This window comes from Falco punctatus (genome assembly GCF_963210335.1).
Source record: "Falco punctatus genome assembly, chromosome: 12".
NCBI lineage: Eukaryota > Metazoa > Chordata > Aves > Falconiformes > Falconidae > Falco > Falco punctatus.
In genome coordinates this window covers 17,640,593-17,659,843 of record NC_137592.1, presented here as the reverse complement: position 1 = coordinate 17,659,843, position 19,251 = coordinate 17,640,593, and the positions used below count along the sequence as shown (strand labels likewise).

General features: G+C 42.6%; 1 protein-coding gene across 4 annotated transcripts in view; it reads left to right on the top strand.

Annotated features, from left to right (window-relative positions):
- The window catches only part of TTC7A (tetratricopeptide repeat domain 7A), a 173,111-nt gene that overhangs the window by 35,044 nt on the left and 118,816 nt on the right, over positions 1–19,251 (top strand). For all 4 annotated transcript variants that reach the window (XM_080408291.1, XM_080408292.1, XM_080408293.1 and 1 more), the window contains 3 exons: positions 5,587–5,724; positions 6,136–6,219; positions 17,994–18,098. In XM_080408291.1, coding sequence (XP_080264417.1) covers positions 5,587–5,724; positions 6,136–6,219; positions 17,994–18,098 — 327 coding nt within the window. The remainder of the gene's footprint in view (positions 1–5,586; positions 5,725–6,135; positions 6,220–17,993; positions 18,099–19,251) is intronic.

Sequence of the window (19,251 nt, the reverse complement as noted above, 5' to 3'; positions counted from 1 at the left end):
GTTGTTTTTTTTTTTTTTTTTTAATGACACCAAGCCCAGTGATGATACAACAGCTGGACAATCATCGTGAGTATTTTCTTGAGGGCTATTAGACTATGGCTGCTGAAAGAGACAACTGGGGACAGGATTGCCTGCTCTGTTGCTTCCTGCCAAATCACGGCTGTGCACTTACAATAGCAAATCCGACTGTCTAATTGGTCTGCAAGGCAAAGCTATGTGTTTGGGACCTGCAAAGATGGACTGCAGGATTTTTCCAGTGGAAAATACACCACCTCTGTTAATTACCTCTTGAATAAATAGTTCTAATGCGAGTTGCTGGAGTCAGGGTAGAGAGCTTTTTTTCCTCTGCTTTGTAGTAGGAAGTCTTGTTTCCAAACTTGCAAGGATGATGCAAATTCTTGAAGATAGCTTTCTAAAGGCAGAATACTGATATCAAATATACAATTTTATTACCAAAGAGAGTATCTATAAACAAACTTCCTTACTTTCTCAGTCTCCCTTTCTTTTATTTAGTATTGTTGGGCTGTTTAGTCGGGGGGTGGGGGGCTGTTTGTCTGTCTTGCTTTCAGTGATGTTTCCGAATTCGTTCTGCTACAGTAAGAGACATTAAAATATACCTGGTGAGAGATAATAGCTATATGGTCAGAGCTGATAACCAATAATAATGGGCTATTTTGATGAGACATCTGAATGGGGTACCAGTAACTTGTGATCTGTTGCTTACCAGAAATGAGACGGATGCCACACAGTTCACAAGGCGGTGAGCTTCCATTTGCTGGGCTTCTGGCCTCAAGTGAAGCGAGTTGCGGTATCTCTGTAAGAGGCATTTCGGGAGTGGCTGGGATATGGTATTTCCTCCCTGTTCCACCTGCTTACCATTTTCACAGCATCTTTGCAGTCAACCGTGAATATTTTCTTTGTACATGTTAGTGAGGGGGACCTTCTAGTGCTTTTTAGAGATCATCAGTAACTTGGGTGGAAAGTCCAAGGCCTCTTACATGTGAATGGGCCCTTGACATTGCAAAGGATTCATTTATTTTTTTGGCAGTACAGGCAAAGCAGCCAGAATGGAGACCCAAAGGATATGGGCTAACTATTTCCCAGCTGCTAGCAGTAGAGGCATCAATTGCATAATTTCAAAAGCTTGTTGTCAATCTTACACACATAGCATTTGTTTTTCTCTCTTAATGCTAGTATTGAATCACACCAATTACATTATTACAGTACACTGTGTAAAACATGCTGCCGTTCTGTATAGATGGGTTGCAGTGGATCTGGCAATTATGTCTATTATGAAAAGACACAAGTTGAACGTTAGAATGCCCATGAATTAGGGGGCAGGCAGCAGGCACTCATTAAAGATTTTAATTGCTTTCTTTTTCTTCTTTGGAAAAAAAGCAGGGGGAGCCATGTTTCAAAGTGAGCAATTAAAGGATACTTCATAGCTAATTGCTGTGAGAAGGGGCTGCTACGTGGAATATGCTCTATTGTAATTCATGTGATTGCTTGACATTTTATTAAGAAGCACATCATTGTACTGTGGTAAAATTTTATTTTCTGCAGCGTAACTGTGTGCGTAATAACTGCTGAAGTAATGGCTGTTTGGATTTGCTATGGCTCTTTTCCTTTCTACATGTAATAAACATGCCATAAATAAGCTGTAATTATCAGGGTCATTGATGTACAGCAAATCCTCCATGGACAGGTGGCTTATCTGGTTTGCAGGTAAGTGTATTGTGTATGTGGATAGGAAAGCACAAGCTGTCAGTAGCTCAGCAGGGTCGTTGGTTAAATTGCAGATCCCCAGAAAGGCAGAACTCTTCCCTGCCTTCAGAGCCAGCATGGGTCTGAAGGTCCCGTATTGTTGTATTGCTGCAGTTTGGAGCCAGACCTAAAAAGCCCTGCTGAACCCCAATGCTGTGGCCAGCCAGGTTGAACACCTAAGCTGGGCTTCAAGCATGATACAGAGAGATTATAATGCAGAGTGCTGGGTTGGCTTGAGGGTACCAGCCTGTGCTGGAGGAGCCTTTTGGATGTGTGTGGCCTGCAGAACGGGCTGCGGAACGGGAGAGCTGAATGTGTGCTTTGTCTTGTATGGTGCACTGTCTGTGCTGAGTGCAGGATGTGGTTTATCTTCGCAAATAGGATTGGTGTCATGTCTGAGCCACCTGCATGCACAGCTAATTGTGTCAAATGCACCCCAAAATACACAAATGCGATGCATCTCTGGGTTGCTCCATTACCTAAGAGTACCTCAGACAAGGGGCATTGACTGTATACTTTTGCTCTGTGTAATGCAAGTTACACTAACTCCTGATGGTGAAACTCCTGTTGGTAGCATTAGTGACCTTCTCCATCCCACACAAGAGCCTTGAACAGAGGTTCTCTTCTTTTAATGGTGTGACTCACCATCTCTCTCAATCCTGCTTGTGTGCCGTGAGGCATGGCTGTGTGACCATGGGAACAGTTTAAAGGGAAGAGTCACGCTGGGGGTGTTGAAAATGTATTTGTAGCTATGTTTTACTGCTGCTTATAGTGGAGGAGGACAAAGTAATGTGGTAGGACAAATTGGAATTGCTGCTGATATTACTGATACACTGTTTGGAGATCAGTGTTCTACAAATAACCCTTTTTCCATTGGTGTTCGGGAAAATTACTTGTCTGAAACAATATAAACACAAGTATTGAAAAGATGTTGGTATAAATGGCTTAGAACTTACATATTCTCAAATGCAAAATGAAGTATCTCTCTTGGTATGTTTCGGTAAGTAAAATTCCCAATCCAACAGCATCACTGTATGCTTTGTTGCAGTAACTGTACAACTGTTTTGCATCTATACTTAATAGCAACTGTCAGGATTTCTCACTGCCAAACTGAAGCTTACAAAACCAAATAGTTAAAGAGAAAAAAATTGTTTAATGGTGATCTGGGTCATGGCACCCTTGCTTCTGTGAGAGACAGACAACAAACATGCCAGTTTCCCTGGGTGGGTTTCAAGCAATAGTGATTCACATTCCCTTCTCTGTAACCCTGTATGTAATGCTGCAGTAGTAAATAATACAGTGAGCCTTAGGATGATGATTACGTTATTGTGTTAGACACTCTCCATGTTTTTGCTACTGTTCAGTTTGTTATAAGGCTTGAACGTTTTGGTTTTGTGTTTTTTATCTCTCTGTGATAATGTGGGAACTCCTTGACATTTTTTTTTTTTTGAGCAGCTGGAACTAGCAACTGGCAATAGATTCAGTATTAAAAAAATAGCTGGGATAAAGTGGTGGATGAATTGGCTCAGTGGCAACTTTTATGCATGCAAGTATAGAGAGATATATTGCAGAGACCTTCTATGGCTTTGAGAGTTGAAAGCTTGAACAAAATAAGCAGGTTTATGACTGTCTTGGAAAGCATATTAGTCGTGCCTATGCATATGTTGTTTTGAGCTGCTGTCTGCTGAAGTAAAGTACAATATCTACAGTATGTTCAGTATGACTGCAATTTTAGAATGTTGCATCCTTGTAATATATCTTATACTTCTGCTTATTGCAGGATTTGGGCATGTTCTTCTCTCTAGTACCAATATCTATTAGCAGATGTTAATGGGCACTCACCAGTTCTGAATAATTTTCTATCTGTGCTAACGCATCAACTTTAAAAATCATAGCTTGGCACTAGATGGATACTCAGAAAAGCATCAGGTTATAGGTGACTAATGGGAGGCTGATGACGAGATTACAGAGCACGGGGGTGCTATCTCAGTAGCTATTTTCTACAAACAATTGTCATAACAATATAACCGGTGCAGAAAAAATTGTTAATGCTATTGTATATATGTAGGAGGAATCACTCAGCAATAAGGTTCATTCTGTATATGCTTTGCCTTTAACTCTCTGAAGTGGCAATCTCAGAGCTGTTCTGTATATGCCTTTAACTTCTTTTTTCCTTTTAAAGTAGCAGTCTTGGGTTAAATCCAAACAGAGCTTAAACATCTACTTACTAGTTTTAATTCCTATTTGTTTAGTTCTGCTAATAAAGAAATTAAATTAAAGAAATAAAGAAGCTGTGCTTCTGTACTCTGGTTGCAGGATTTTCTCTTTGAAGCTGGTTTCATTCTGTCATGCAACCTACTGTTCCGAACTATTTTTTTTTAAATCACAAGTTATGACTTTTGCAGTAACATGAGGAAAAAAAATACTTTTATGGCTACAAGAGTCTGTGTAAGTTTATTTGTGCAAACACTAGACTGAGTCTGACCTGTCAGTTTGCCTTTAACTGTAGTTGCCATTTAGCTCTTGGTTGTGATTGTGTTAGTTGTCAGTAATTGTGTTTGCTGTCTCAGCTGGAGGCTGTGATGAAGAGTGCTTGGAACTGGGGCATTACACAGATAATATCATGATGAAACAGCTGCAGCTTAATCATAATGAATATGCGTGGGCTTTAAGGGCTGCATATTCTGGAAATTTTTATTACACTTAATTCCCGTGTTTAACCTTTTTAGGAAAAAAAATATCTCCCTGCAATTAGAGAGAAATAGATGTAAGATTATAGTAGTAAGTATTAGAAAATATATCTCATAGCCTTCCTGTTTCAGGGAGAGAGCGTTTTGTTTGTCTTTGCCGCAGGTAAAACTGCTAGCAATCTTCCTAATTTTTCTGATCTTTTAGATGTCTAGACCTGAATGTCTGATGTTGCACCCCTTTCAAGCTGAGGAGCCCAGGGCAGTGTATCTGTGCTATCAGTCAGTGCTAGCGCGATGGCATCCAGCACTGCTTGGTGCAGAGGTTAGCCAGTCTAGGTACTCTGCGTTTGGAGATCGGAGGGACTTTTCAGTTTACTCTGGGTTTGGTATCTCCCTCTGTGCTCAGAAAAAAGAGGCTGGGGATCTTTTGGTAAATCTGAGTCTATGGCATATGGTATTTGGGGACATCCCTGCTAATTGCTAGACTGATCATTTTCTGTCAAAAGTAGTTTCTTTGTGATCTAGGCCAAGCAATGCACTGATAGATAATGCAAAATTAACACTTATAAGATTATTTTTTTAAAAATTACTTCATATTGCGTTGCCCAGACTACTAATTGCATTAAACTGATGACAGGCAAATCTGATTACTAAGGCAACCTGCTCAAATTAAAACATAAAAAAGTAAGTAGCAGAAAAGCACCATGTGTTGTTGAGAAGAAATCAAGTGCAGACACAGAAGATAAAATACGAACCGTGGAAGCAGTTATCACAGTCACAGGCAACTGAAGTAATAAGGAATATGGTTTAAGGATGGCCTTGAATTTCTAATTATTGGGGAAATGGGATCTCGTAGGTCTGTTTCCTAATGCCGTGATTCTGTGAAACAAATCCAGATGAGGTATTCCCAGCAGTTCTGTCTGTATGTACAGCTGTCTTCTGGAGTTAGCTTCACGTGGATAAAAAGTAACTCTATTGGAAACACCTTCTTTATGTTGGGATGAGTTAAAAACAAATAATCTCCAGATGATTGTAAACAAAACGTTACGGATGACGGGTGGAACTTCCTGTGAAGGAGTCGGTTCTCTCTTGCTCTTTTGGGGTCTGATGCTTCATTTGTATCTGTGCCCAGGCAAACCGGGACGCAGTGATCAGCCGAGCCCCAGACCAGCAGGACGACCGAGCTGTCAGCCTCCGGGATGCTTCTGCAGTCTACGACCTGCTCAGTATCACGCTGGGCAGAAGAGGGCAGTATGTCCTGCTTGCCGAGGTACCTCCTCCCAGCTGCTGCGGGAACTTCCACCTCCACAGCAAAGCCCCCCTTTGCAGTAACTTGCCGGGGAAGGTGAAAATCAGCCACACTAGCTGGCAATTAGCAGAAACAGCTACAAACCTATGGCAGCACAGGCCAAAAACGTACACAACACTGTTTGAGACGTTAGATAATTTGTGTGTAGGCACTTGAACAAAGTGGCTGTCATTTGAAGTGATGGTGTATGCTAGCAAGCCCCATTAACTGAGAAGAAGAAAATGATGTCGTTAAAAAAAACCAAAAAACAAACACCTGGGCCACAACAGATTGTTTCCCCTGGTTTGATTACTAAGCCAAGCGACAGTCTTGTGACAAAAGATATTAAACCAAAAAAGAAGTCTGATCTTTCTCCCAACATTTATTTCTCAGTGCTTGGAAAGAGCCATGAAGTTTGCGTTTGATGAATTTCACCTCTGGTACCAGCTTGCCTTGTCCATGGTGGCTTGTGGAAAGGTAAGGTTCAAACCGAACTTAGAAAGGGAACTTTTTCGTCTGGCAGACTGTAACTAGCTTACTTGTGTTTTGTGGGGGTAGGTGCCATCAGACAGCTATGTGGAATGACAGCGCTCTCCTTTTAGACTCTGATTGCACTTTGTGATCAAATGTGTGGTATCGAGTACTGTTCTTTCCATGTAGTGTTTGCTTCTCATTATCAAGGAGAAAACAGATTTTGTGTGTAGCTGTGGATTGAAAAGCATTATACAGCTGTTCATTCTCTGCAGTTTCAACAAAAATGTGGTTAATGTAAGAAAGATACTGATGTATAAAACTGTCGTCAACTCAGTGTCTTTGGGCAGTTACTTAACCTCTCTTTAAGCTGTGGTTTCTCCATCTGATCAAGGAAATGTTAATTTTTTTTCATGGAGAGCTTGCAAGGATTAATATTTAAGTGCTTGGTGCAAAAGATACTGTAGAAAGAGAAATGATGTGTGAGTATTGGCATGGCCATGTGTTTTAGCATAAGCATTTTTTTAAGTTAGTGTAGCGTTTGTGAAAGTGACCAGTTAACCCCTGAGATGGCTAAAGTCTGGTTGCAAAAGGTAGGCAGAGGCAGCAGAAGCTTTTCTTTATTAGTCTTAAAAGAGTAGACTTCCTGCAGGAAACATGGATGGTACAGAATTTAGCCTGTTCATTCTGGGGGTCCCCATCTACACTTTTAGGAGGTGTGAGCAAATTAACGCTGTACAGTACTAGACCACTTAATATGGTCCTATATTGTGTGCCCATGGAGTGTAAGGGAATCCACGTGGACCTGGGCAGAGACCACCCACTAGCAGTCATCTGCCAAATGATAACTACTGCCAGCCTTTTATGACTATAAGCTGAGCTGGAAACAGTGGCTTTGACAAGGAAAGGGGAGATGAATATACAGTGGCGTGGTTTTGCAAAGAAGTTGTCATCTTGTGATGTATAAACGTCAGCAAAGCTTGGAAGATGTCTGAAGGGATTCCTTCACTTCTGTGAGCACAGGCAAAGCCTTATCTTGGAAGACTGTCAGTTATTATGTGTTATACTTCAAGAAGATGGCAGAGCAACAAGAGAAGGTCTAATAAAAAACATCAAGAATGGCTAAGGGTATAGTAAGCAGGACTATGGAAAGATTGAAAGAATTATTTTATTTTTTTTTTACCCTAAAGAGGAGAAGAACATCCAAAAGAGAAACAAGTCTTCAAAAGCTCTTAGACAAATTAACCCCTTCTTCTATTGTGGGTAGGACAAGATGTGATGGCTTCCAGTTGCAGCAATACAAATTCATGTTTCTTATTAAGGGGCAAAAAATAAGGATCGTGATACACTGGAAAAAGATTGCCTGTGGAGGTTGTGTGGAGCCTGCATCGCTGGGGATCTGTGGAACACCCTAGACAAATATCAGTCAGCAGTGACCTTACTGTGAGGCACTAGGGGTGTACCTGGTGGGACCTTGCAAACTTTGACTCTGTTCTGGGACTCCAGAGTTGTCTCATAAATCAGCTAGATCTGTTATAATCCAAAGGAGACATCAAAACTTTGACAAAGCATATTAGATTAGCAGGGAGCTGAAGGGAGATGTTTAGTGAGAAAGAGGCTCACAGATTCCTATAGGATTTCAGTGCAAGCATTTCAAAATCCCATTCCAAGTATGAAAATGATGGCTAGATTCAATCATGTGTGGGGAAACCTGAAGCTACTGGTGGAATACTTAAACAATGAGCCTGGTGCCATGGTGTTAATTCCTTGCGCTGGCCTATGTCGAGTTTGGGGTTTACAAGTCAGGTCCAGCTCCCCTTGGCATTCAGCTGGAGTTAGCACGTTTCTGCCCTCTGTGCCTTTGCAAATCCTCTGGATACCTGATCTCTTGATACAGAGGACAACAACTAGATAGTCAATGATGGAAGGGCGCGGTATCTTCCCATAAACACAGGACTTGTCTGGGAACTTCATTGGCTTTACAGGTTGTGTAACCTGTTTCTCAACAGCAAACAATGCTGTAGCTCTAGTGATCTGCCAGGGAGTAAATCTAGATTTTAACTGCGGATGGTTGAGGAGTGTATCCAGAGAGTAATTGTGGTTCAGTCTTAGGTTAGTGTGGAGGAGAGAAACGGGGCCTGATCTTTAGCTTCTAATAATTTCCGTGAGAACGCTGTCCTTGTCCTTATGTGTTTGCATACCTCTTTACCTTCCCTAGAAGTTACTAAATGTCTAATACTTAAGGGGGGAGGGGCGGGAAGAGCAACACAAGTATCTGTATCTCTATAACTCTCCTATCTTTTGAGGTTTTTCAACTATGTCATGTCTTTTTGCCTGTACTTTAAATATTTACAAGGTAGAATGGCCTGATCTTGCCTATTGTTGTAAAAGCTCTAAATGTTCTGAGCCCTACATGTGTCAGAGGGAATTCCCTTACCCAACAATCCTATCTGTGCAGTATTTCACTTCTAATCCCAAAGTATTCCTTGACGTTTCCTGTCGTATACTCTGGAATGCGTCATCTTGCTAATGGGAGATGCGGCATACATTTTTACATTGCTTTGCAGCTTAATACCAGGACAGAGTTCATTTAAAAGTAAGTGCTCCCGTGTAGCAGAAAGAACTGATGAGAAAACAGTGTGGTCTGTCTAGACTGCAGGATGCAGAGTACACTTGAGCTTTTATAGGTAGAAGATCTGTTTTCACCTGTCTCAGTCACAGCCAATTCCTGATCTCATTTCTTGGTAATGAAATCTTACATCCTGCAGTGTTACTTGTTCTGCAGTACAGCAAATCATGCTCATAAATCCTGGGACAACAGGAACAGTTTTATTAACCTTTAAATGCTGGAAACTTTGATCTCTCTTTTTTTTAACACATTTTTAGCATTTGCAAACTCTGACCTTCTTAAAAGTGCTGTAAAATCCTATCATGCCCTCTATTCTACACTGCATTTGATGAGTGTTACTTTTATTTTGTATATTCCTCTTCAGATTGAGTCTATCAAGTTGAATTTCAAACTATTTTCTTCCTCTGCCAGCCAAAAAATTGCCAAATGGTGACTGTCATTTTTCACAAGTGATCAGTCTGAATGTCAAGCCCCAGTCACTTAGGCGTATTACTGTATGTAGGCTTGAGTTTGCACATTATTCTAAAAGACATGTCTTAAAAATAGGTACATCAGTTCAGTAAGTTCTTACAGAGCAAGCGAGGCCTTAGAGCTTCATGAAGCAGTGAATGAAGAAGCTCAGAGAACATAACCTTACTGTCTGTCTTCCTATCCACTTAAGCGGTGGAAATAATGGAGGGATAGCAGTTTCACTTTCCTGTGCTTCTCAGCAGCTTGCATAATGAGAAAGATGGCACGGTCTGGTGGTGGCTTGTTTTTTTTAACTCACTTTTGGGAATGCATGTATCCTGAGCTGTATGTTTTCTGAACAAAAGGAGCATGTTCATTCAGAAAACTTTTGAAGGTAATTTTAGATGAAATGCTGGGAAAGCCTAGACGATGGCAAAGACGTAGTGACAGATGTCGTGTCACCAAGTGCAGTTCTGGATAGAAGGTTTAAATCAGTCTAATGCAGCACCTCTGTTCTTCTGAACTGGTGCTGAAAAGCAGAATGCTGAACTCTTCACAGCTGCTTTACGTTGCTTCTGCTGGTAATAACCTTTGTGATATGGTAATACGAGAGCCAGAGGCTGAGTGGGCGTAGCAGCTCCCTGGCTCTGCTGCCATGCATAGACAGGCTGGAGTCTGAGTGGCGAGTGGTATGATAGCCAGATGCCATCTGGCAGTCTTCAGGCAATGAGATGAGCCACTGTCCTGCTGCCAGAGTGAAACAAGTCCAGTAGGTTGCATCTGCTTGTCTTGAGATTTTGAAAAAGTAAATTGTATTTAGCAGAATGGGGAAAGAAAGGACCAAACTCTTACTTACAGAATGGGGGAGACTTTTTAGTCTTCACAGTAGTGAGAAGAGAGACAGCCGTTTGGGACAGATCTGTTCTCTGCTGCTGCTTTTCAGCTAAACGGTTTCTGCTGGAGATGGTGGCAGTTACCAGCGCACAGCACTCCTGTGGACTAGGGTGACTGGTCCTGTAGACTAGGCTGCTGACATATCTGAAGTTGGAGGCAAAATTGTCGTAGTGGCTGGGTGACATATTACATGCACAGGGGATGTGAGACAGGGTCCAGGTCCCTATGCATTTGCAAGCATTTTCCTGGCCTTGGACCAGTTGGGTCAGTTACGTGTTCAGTTGTTTAGATTTCTGTCCCCTTCCACACCAAACAGCCTCACTCGGAACCCAGCCTGGGTGTCCCAAAGTGTCACTGAAGCTGTCTGGGAGTAGAAACTCGCAAGTGCATCATGGAATTTGGCTCTAGCTTAGATTGACAGTATGTCAGAAAGTCTTCTAGATCTGCATTGTGACTGTCTTTTTTTATTACCTGTCATACTGCTTAAGGGGAAGATAAACTGATAAAATGTGTGCCTTGAACAACATGAGGCAGCACTGATGTGTCTTTTCTACCTACCAACCAAGAAGACAAGATACGTATTTAGTGACATTGATGTGCCATTTTCCTAAGGGCGGTGGGGGAGGGATAGCTATGAAATTATTCCGTTAACACTTGAGTCTACTTAGTCTAAAAGTGCTGGGTACCCTAATTGAGCCATTCAACTCACAGCAGTCTTACACTGATCTCTCGTGCCCGGTGGATGTTTATTATTATTGTACGCAGTGTATTAAACCATTTTCATGATCATATTTAATGTTTCTGCCCAACATCCCCAGCCAACACAACTTGGTTAGTGAATTAAAAGCTTTAGGATGTGCGTTTCTGGAGAGGAGGGGTGGGCAGTGATACAGCCTCAGACCAGCTGAGCGAAGTCTGGAACGTCTGCTAGGAGAGGATAATCTGCTTTTACCTCTCACCCTATATACTCATTTAGGGGATGAAGTGCAGCAAAAAGTGTAAGGGAGGAGCTCAGGAGCAATTGAAAGGGCTGTCAGGAGGAGTCTCTGTGAGAAGCCAGTGGAGCTGGAAGCAGTTACCTGGAGGGCAAGGGCTGTGCTCAGCAGGCCTTGTGCTGGGATTGTTTGCTGATGGTGGTTTATGTGTTCCTGGGGTGGCTGGTGTGCAGCTGTCCCACCCCAGTCATCCACTGCTGACAGAACACCGTCAGCCCAGTGCTTGCCTTAAGGACAGCAATGGCATGACCTCAGAAACAACTGTGGTGTTGCTGACCCTCCCCAGCCCCCGCTGGCCCATGCTGAGGGCACCATAGGGGCCATGGTCAACATTGCTGTGTAGGTACGATGGGTTGACAGCTGGGGGATTTAAGCCTCAAGCATGGTACCTTGCAAAACCAGGCAGATACAGCTGCTTGCAACTACACAAAATGGTCCTCTCTGCTCTTATCCCTTATGTTTGTTCATCTTTAAAGCAAAGAGGTAGAAGGAGTCATGCTTGTCTACCTGAATGGTTTTCTTAATGCTTCAGGAGGTGTCTGGTGTTACACGAAGGGAAATAATCATAACCCTCTTGGCATCTGTCCTTCAGCTGTTTTTCTTCCTGGAGCCAGCCCTGCAGTGTCAGCGTGCTCCCCTTGGCTGCTCAGCAGTTGGAGGCACTGCAGCCCTGCCCAGAGCTTGTGCTGGCAGCATTTTTAGGGTTTTGAAACCAGGCTCACACAGACATGAACTCTGATTTTGGAGCCCTTCGCAAGCTGCTGATACATACGGGTCATAGCCAAACAATGACAAGCTGATGTCTGAGCTGCTCATATCTGTGTTGCACCCAAGAAAAGGAATGCTTCCCCTTATTTAAACAGTACAGCAAAAGTGGATGTCTCCAACAGCTTCGAGGAGCTTCAAATTTGACTCAGCCATGCCCATACTGCCAACATACAGCTTTCCAGAAGGTTAGAAGGAAAGTTATAAATATATTTAATACATAATTCTGCAGCAACAGCAGATGAATTTTATGATTTAGGCTGTTCCTTCTGTTGGTTTCCTTGCAAAAGCTTAGGCTGGTTGCTAGGCAACTGGCATAAAAAAGAAGTACATTTCTCTTTGCATTGCAGGCAGGAACCTTGGGAGCAGCAGAGGCCTCGGACAGCTCCTTAAATAGCATTGCTGGGGAATGAAAGTTAAAATATTGAACGTTCATTGGTTAAAGATCCTGTTACAAAGGTCAGCTGTCTAGGGGATATTCAATAGTTTGGTTTCCTTTGGTGCAAAAGAAAGATTAGAAGGGGATGTGCCTGTGTGCTGTAGATAATACAAAAATGGAAATTTCCAAAGATGCCAGACTGTCGAACAGAATACCTAGGTGGGCTATATAATTGCCTTCAAGCTTAACTCTCTTTTCCTGCCAGAAAGTGTGAAGTGGGGTGTTTGCCACATTAGCAAGGACAAATTTATGCTTATAGATCTTAAAATTTAAGAGGTACTTTAAAAAGTGAATATTTGAAGCTCCTTAACTCCAGTGCTGTAATTTGCTAAACACAATGTAAAAGAAAAGGGGGAGAACTGGTCCCTCTGTTGAGAGAAATAAATGTCTTAGGGGAATAATGTTCATGCTGAGGGATTTGCAGAATCTAGAAATCCAGTGGAAAGCTAACACCAGAAGAACTAGTTCCAGAGTTATCAATTGCTGGCTCACTGTGTGTTATCTTCCTATGTTGGTTCAAGGTCATTCATAGCTAGATGGCTGCGAATCCCAGGATACAGGCAGTATTAATTCTTGTATAACGATGAAAGATTTCCTCTCCCCTTCCCCACAATCCCTTAGAAACAGTGCAGCTTTTAAAATCAGGCAGGATGATGCTAGAAAGAAAGCAGTAATAGTTGTGGAGATTCATCTGTGTACAAACTGCAAGGTGAATTTGGAATGAAGCTGTCTACCAAAACCACCACCACGAGGAACATTTTTTCCTCTGACTGAAAAGTATTAACCAGAGAAGCAAAAAAAGTAGAAAGGTTTTTGGAACCCTTACAAGAAAAGAGCAACTGTTTATGGTGTGTCAAATCTGCCTGGCATGACTTACTGTCTGGAAATTCTTCTTCCTTTTACTTACATTTGTGGTTTCTTTATCTTCTAAATATGAAGCGAATCTCTGACGTCCTTCTTTTGTTGCTTTGGTATGGTGGGAGAGAAGAGGAGGGGGAAAAATGAAAATCGTGTTGGAGTGAGCTAGGAAAGCCAGCATCTGGGCAGTATCGGTGTGTTTATAGTAATTGATGGCAAGATCTCTTGAGCATTTTGGAAAAGTAAGAAAGAATTAGCTGTAGACAGTTCTTCATTTTGTACCGCTCATGTGCAAGCATCTTTGAGGAGTATGCTTGCATACTTCATTATATAATTAGTAAATGGGGAATGGGAATTGTTTTGCATTTGGTTACATTTTACTCCCTTACAATACTCAAAAGCATGGCTGCTGTACTTAGGGGGAAAAGTCTTCTTCAGTGTTCACCTTCCCCAATAGCTTCCTTGTGATTTCTCACTGCAGATCGAGAAGTGTCCCCTGTATTCGATGTGGTTGTCCTGGTTTCAGCTGGGATAGTTAATTTTCTTCTTAGTAGCTAGTATAGTGCTGTGTTTTGGCTATGATGTGAGAACAATGTTGATAGCACACTTATGTTTTCAGTTGTTGCTGGGTGATGTTTATGCTGAATCAAGGACTTATACATACATACATAGAGCTTTTTTAGAAGTCTGTATCAAAAGCAGCCATTTGTCAGTATTACTTGCTACTTCCCAGAAACTACCATTCCTAATTTTTTTTTTCTCATAAATTATTGTGGAGCATGTTTGTGATCTCTGCAGAAGAAACATATTGTATGCAAGTAGACTAGGTGAGGAAAAAATTGACAGAGAACAGCAGCTTCCTATGAATGCTGGATTTAAATATGGAACAGTAGTGTCATGTCCTTCCCTGTCTCCACTGCAAAAAAACCCCATGAAGTTGCTGGTATGTGAAGAATGGAAATGCCCAACTTGGGTAACTGAAGTTTCTAAGTCCTTTAGACGGTTAACTACTTTTTTTTTTTTTTTTTTTTTTTTTTTTGATGGCTGAACATTCCCCTTAAAGCAGCATTTTCACTCCATAACCTGATTTGAGCTCTGTGCTGCTTTGGTCACAACAAGGGGAAGGATGGTCTTGAATCTCCTTAAACCTGATGAGGATCCCAAGGCTGAGAACAACTCCTGCATTAGACCTCCCATCAACAAAGTAGAAACCCCCATGAGGCAGCTGTTGGCAAGCCTGCCATTTCTTTAAACCATGTCTGTTTAATGGGTTTGTGTGTGTTTGGGGGAACTTAAAAGCCTTTTTCCCAGAGAGAGGCCAAATGAGACCCAGAGGCAGATCTCTAGCTTTCTGAAATCCTTGGGAACTGGTTGCAGTGCAATCATTATAATCCAGCAATTAACAAGCTAAACAGAAAGAACTTAAACCCTGGCTTGCATTTTGATGTGAGCCCCTCTGATGCTTGGAATTATGAGTAGGAAGCATGCACTCACTTGGAGTTCAAGCTCTGCTCTTCTCAAAACATGCCTCACCAATAAAATTATTATTGCCTTGCAGTGAATCTCACAAACAATGCGCTTGGCTGCCTGGTCCACCCACGCTAAGTGAAAGAATATGTACATTTTAATTATCAGATTATTCCAATGTTACACAAACACTGTTTCATATTAAATATTTTTACAAACCAGTGACATCTGTATTCAATACTGAGTAGATGATATTTGTTCCCTGCCTATTAAGGTATGTAATTAATGTATTTTAAACACCTTGATATTATATATCAAGCCAGTCTCCCCTAAGTAAGGTCGCTGTGGGAGTGGGATTTTCTTTCTCCTGTTACTCCATGGCTAACGTTTTCATCATCTATATGTAATTTCTGCTGAGTAAAGTTTTCAAGGTGAAATTATATAGATCTCTTGAATTTCTAAAATGCAGCTGAAGAGAAAGGCCTCATGTCACCCTGTTTGTAAAACCACTTCTGCTCCATACATTTAATTTTATAAACTTCTTTAAAGTGACATAACTTTGTAAATGCTTTAGAAGCAGTGTGGAAACTGTGGCTTTCACTCTCTAAATCTGTGTTCAGAAGCTCCTGAGTGCATGTGATAAAGTAACTCCACATGAGGTGTTGGAGCGTAGGCACAGGGTGGGACTTTCTGCTTTGCAGTGTTCAGTAGTCACTGTTTTGCAGTTGCCTCCTGCACAGACTCAGGACAGACAAGAGAACCACTCTGCCGTTTGAGGTTGTAGGAGGCTGCAGGGGTCCCAAGGACCAGTCTTACTCAATGGACAGGCTGCAGACAAAGAGGGAGCGGAGTACAAGAGGAACTGGCATGGAGCTGGGTTGTATCACTTCTCATCTGGTGTAGACTCTGGAAGGTCTTGGAGCTGTGGCCCAGGTTAGGACATGCCTCTTACTGCTCCAGTTTGTGCTAGTGCTGGCCGTGCTGGCCCCCAGGGCAGCTGTCGCCAGCTCCCAGGCATCTCCTGCTTTCCCTGCAGTCACACTGCTGATTGGGGAGCTGAGAAACCACCACCAGGTTTGGCTTGTATCTTTCTGAAGGCACTGGCACTGGACAGCGTACGCTCTTCTACAACGTACCTGGCCTTTTCAATTCACTTTTGCATGGTGAGTTGATGAGGGTTGGGGGCTTAAGCTGCAGATACACCAGCTGGCAAGGTGCATGTTGTCCTGCTCTGCTCCTTGGGTTTCTTTTGCCTGGAAGCACCTATGGGGCTAGAATATAGGCAGGAGGGCAGGGAGATGATGTGCCAGGCTGGGCCCCTTATAGGGTTATACTTGTGTTTCCAACATGTCCAGCAGTGCTACTGGGAATACTGGCTGCCTGCAGTGCAGGTAGCATTCTGTCAGAGAGCGGAATAAGATGCCACTAAAACCTGAGACGCTACTTGTTCTGAACAAATAGGTGTCAGGGAGGTTCATTCTGAGAGATGCTAGTCACCTCGTGACAGCAGAGTAGCGTGATATGTTTCTTTCTGTACTTCAGGGTTGAATTACCCAAGTCTTCGTTTCAGAAAGGGGTGAGGTAATGGTTTAAGCTCTAGGACAAAGTGTATTGATTCCCATTTTTGCTCTGAGACAAGCTTTCTTCTAACTTTAGGCAAACCGTGCATTTGGAATTGTAAAAGAGCAGTTATTTCCTTACTTTTATTGATAATACCTGATGCTCTAGGTAGGTGGGAGCAGCCTGGAGAACACAGGGCACGCTGTTGCAGTTCTTCAGGCCACGCAGCAGGTACATCAGCTCTTCAAGGAAGTGGGTTTTCTCTGCTGCTGTGGAGCTTGCATCTTTGGTTATGAAACCCATCTTTGCCTTAGCATAGGTAGGGCTGCTGTACATCTGGGTTTTCCCTTTTCTCAGGCTTCCTTCCAAGAAAACTCCTATCCAGGCTTTTGAATCGCATAGCAAATAGTGGACCTTTGGTCCTGTGTAGAAAGGAGGCAGGAGGCGCAGCTGGCTTTGGTGTGGTGTGAGGAAGGGAAGTGTTGATGGCCAGTGGGAACACAAAGCTGCAGTGCAGGTCTGCAGGGAATTGGAGAAGACCCCAGACCCAGCTGCCTGTGCTGGCCATTCTGCTAGGGAGAGCCCCTGGGGGTCAGGTCAGGGGGAGATGCCCAGGACATGACAGGAATAGTGGTTAGTTTGACTCTGGAAGCTTTTGTTGCTGCTCCTCTTTAATACGGAAAGGCCATGACTATTTTAACATGCTTCTGAGAGGGAATACTGACTGAGGGGCACCTGTGTGTGTCTTGGGACCGTATGGGACATGCAAGGAGAGATCTTGAGAGAAGAAAACTTCTCCATGAGTTCAAGGATGAGAGAGTTTGGAGGCATCAGGGGTCAGTAGTGAGGATGGTTGGAAATGTGAAAGAAACTGTGGTCCAGGTGGGGTGGGATGGGGGACTGTGGCAGAGCAACTTGTGTCATCTCCTCATTGGCTGACCAGACCTTAGCAGTTTCTTGGACCAGAGCTTTCCTCATTCCCCTTCAAACCTTCTGAAATATGGCAGCCATGAACATGTGCTGTAAAAAACAGTGTTGGTAGAGCACATTGAATCAAAAGGGCTATATAACTGTTAATCTTAATAAACGTCATTCATTAATGGTAACCTGACAGCAGAAGTTTTATGGGCTTTCTTTCTAACACATGCTACTCAGACCACCCACTGAACAGTGTATTGCTCTGCAGTTGCTTGCTCCACCCTTTGTATGGTGGGATCCCAGTTGTATTCGTGTGTGTTCTGGAACTGGAGAAGACACAAAACAATCTCCAGAGCAAATTAGTTGCACAAACCTCTCTCTCAGTAGATTTGACCTACAATGTTAACACACTGGAGGATAAGCTCTTTATGATCTTTTTTTGGTTTACTGAAAGATGGTTGTGTGCGAGGAAAACTATAGCAGAATCCTTGTGAATTGGGGGGGCAGAGTTAAAATAATCGAGATATTAACAGCTGAGGAAAACTGTTCCTTGTAAAGTGCACAGCCAGGGCTGGTTCTTTAGCACGTTACCTCTGAGTGTGGGAAGAGTGTGTGTTCACATGCACATGTGTGCACACGTGTGTCTGTGGAGGTGGAAATGAAGTTGCTAACTTGTTGCTGATACATGATTATTTATTTCCTAGCACTTCTTTGTATATTTCACTGAAATACCTTGCTTAGACTCTGTAACCGCATTGTCTAACCAGCCTTTCTTATTTCCTCCTCTCTCCCCCTCCTCCTCCAGTCAGCATATGCTGTGTCAGTGCTCAAAGAGTGTGCTAAACTGCGACCTACAGATCCCACCGTTCCTCTTCTGGCTGCTAAGGTCTGCATTGGGTCACTGCACTGGGTAAGCAAGCTGATGCAATTCTCATTATGTAATGGGTCAGGTGCTGCAGTGACAGTGCCACAGTGTAGTTGCAGTGAGGAGAAAGGGAATCCCTGTTATAAAAATTACACACATGCATGCCTTCTCAAAAAAAGATGAAAATCCCAGGAAGAAATTTTGCAGTGAGTCACTGAAATGTGTTTTGCTGGCACATTAAACAAAGGAGGAGGGGGGGAATGCCATAACGGCTGTTCTGGGGACTGCTGCTTCAGCTGAGTGCTGAGTTGAATTGGCCACTCTTGTAGCCCCTGGAAGACAAAAGTTAATAATTAAATGGACTGGTAGTTCAGGTCTGCTGGACAACTTAGTCATTTGTTCTTGAAGTTGCTGTGTCAGTGTTTTCTGTTCTGGTCGTGTTAATGTATGTCCCAGAAGCAGAGTGGGAGTGGAAGTCTGTGCCTGTGAAATTCTGATCATCCCAAGAAGCAGAAACATCTGTCAGTCTTTTGCTGCTTGGTTTAATTAGTCGAATGGCAGCCTGCTGTTTTCACCTGCCCTCACCACAAGGTGTCCCTGCAGTCAGCGAAGGTTTCGAATTGCTAATACAAGTAAAACAAAGATGCAAGAAAGCATGAAAGAAAATACCAGAAGTATCTGCCCAGATTTTGGTTAAAAGTTGTAGGGGCTAGATTTGCTGTTGTTGTGTCCCTCTGCCTGCCACCTCCCCATCCTGTACATCCCTGTCTGATGAAAGTTGGTATTCAGCTGAACTTGACTGAGTTGTGTCAGTTTACACCACCGTCAGCTAGGATAATCTGGTTATGTATGTTTTTGAATGAACTATACTGTTCAAAGTATGATAAACTTACATGTGAGTCAGCAAAAACTGGGAAGGATCTTTTTCTAGGAAATAATCTTTCAGGTCTGATGGCCTTGAGGGGAATCCTTGCTGAGCTGCCCAGCCTACCTCTGTTATCTATATAGAGCAATTTAAATCTCTTGCACCCTTAGTTCAATATCTAAATTTTAGGGGCTGAAAGTCATTCAGTGATATAACATTCACAGTGAATGTTTTTGTTTGTTTTGTTTTGTTTTTTTAATAAAGCAAATAAACCTTATTTCGCTGATTCTTAGAGATGTTAACACACTTTGAAAGCCAGGCATTACAACTGTG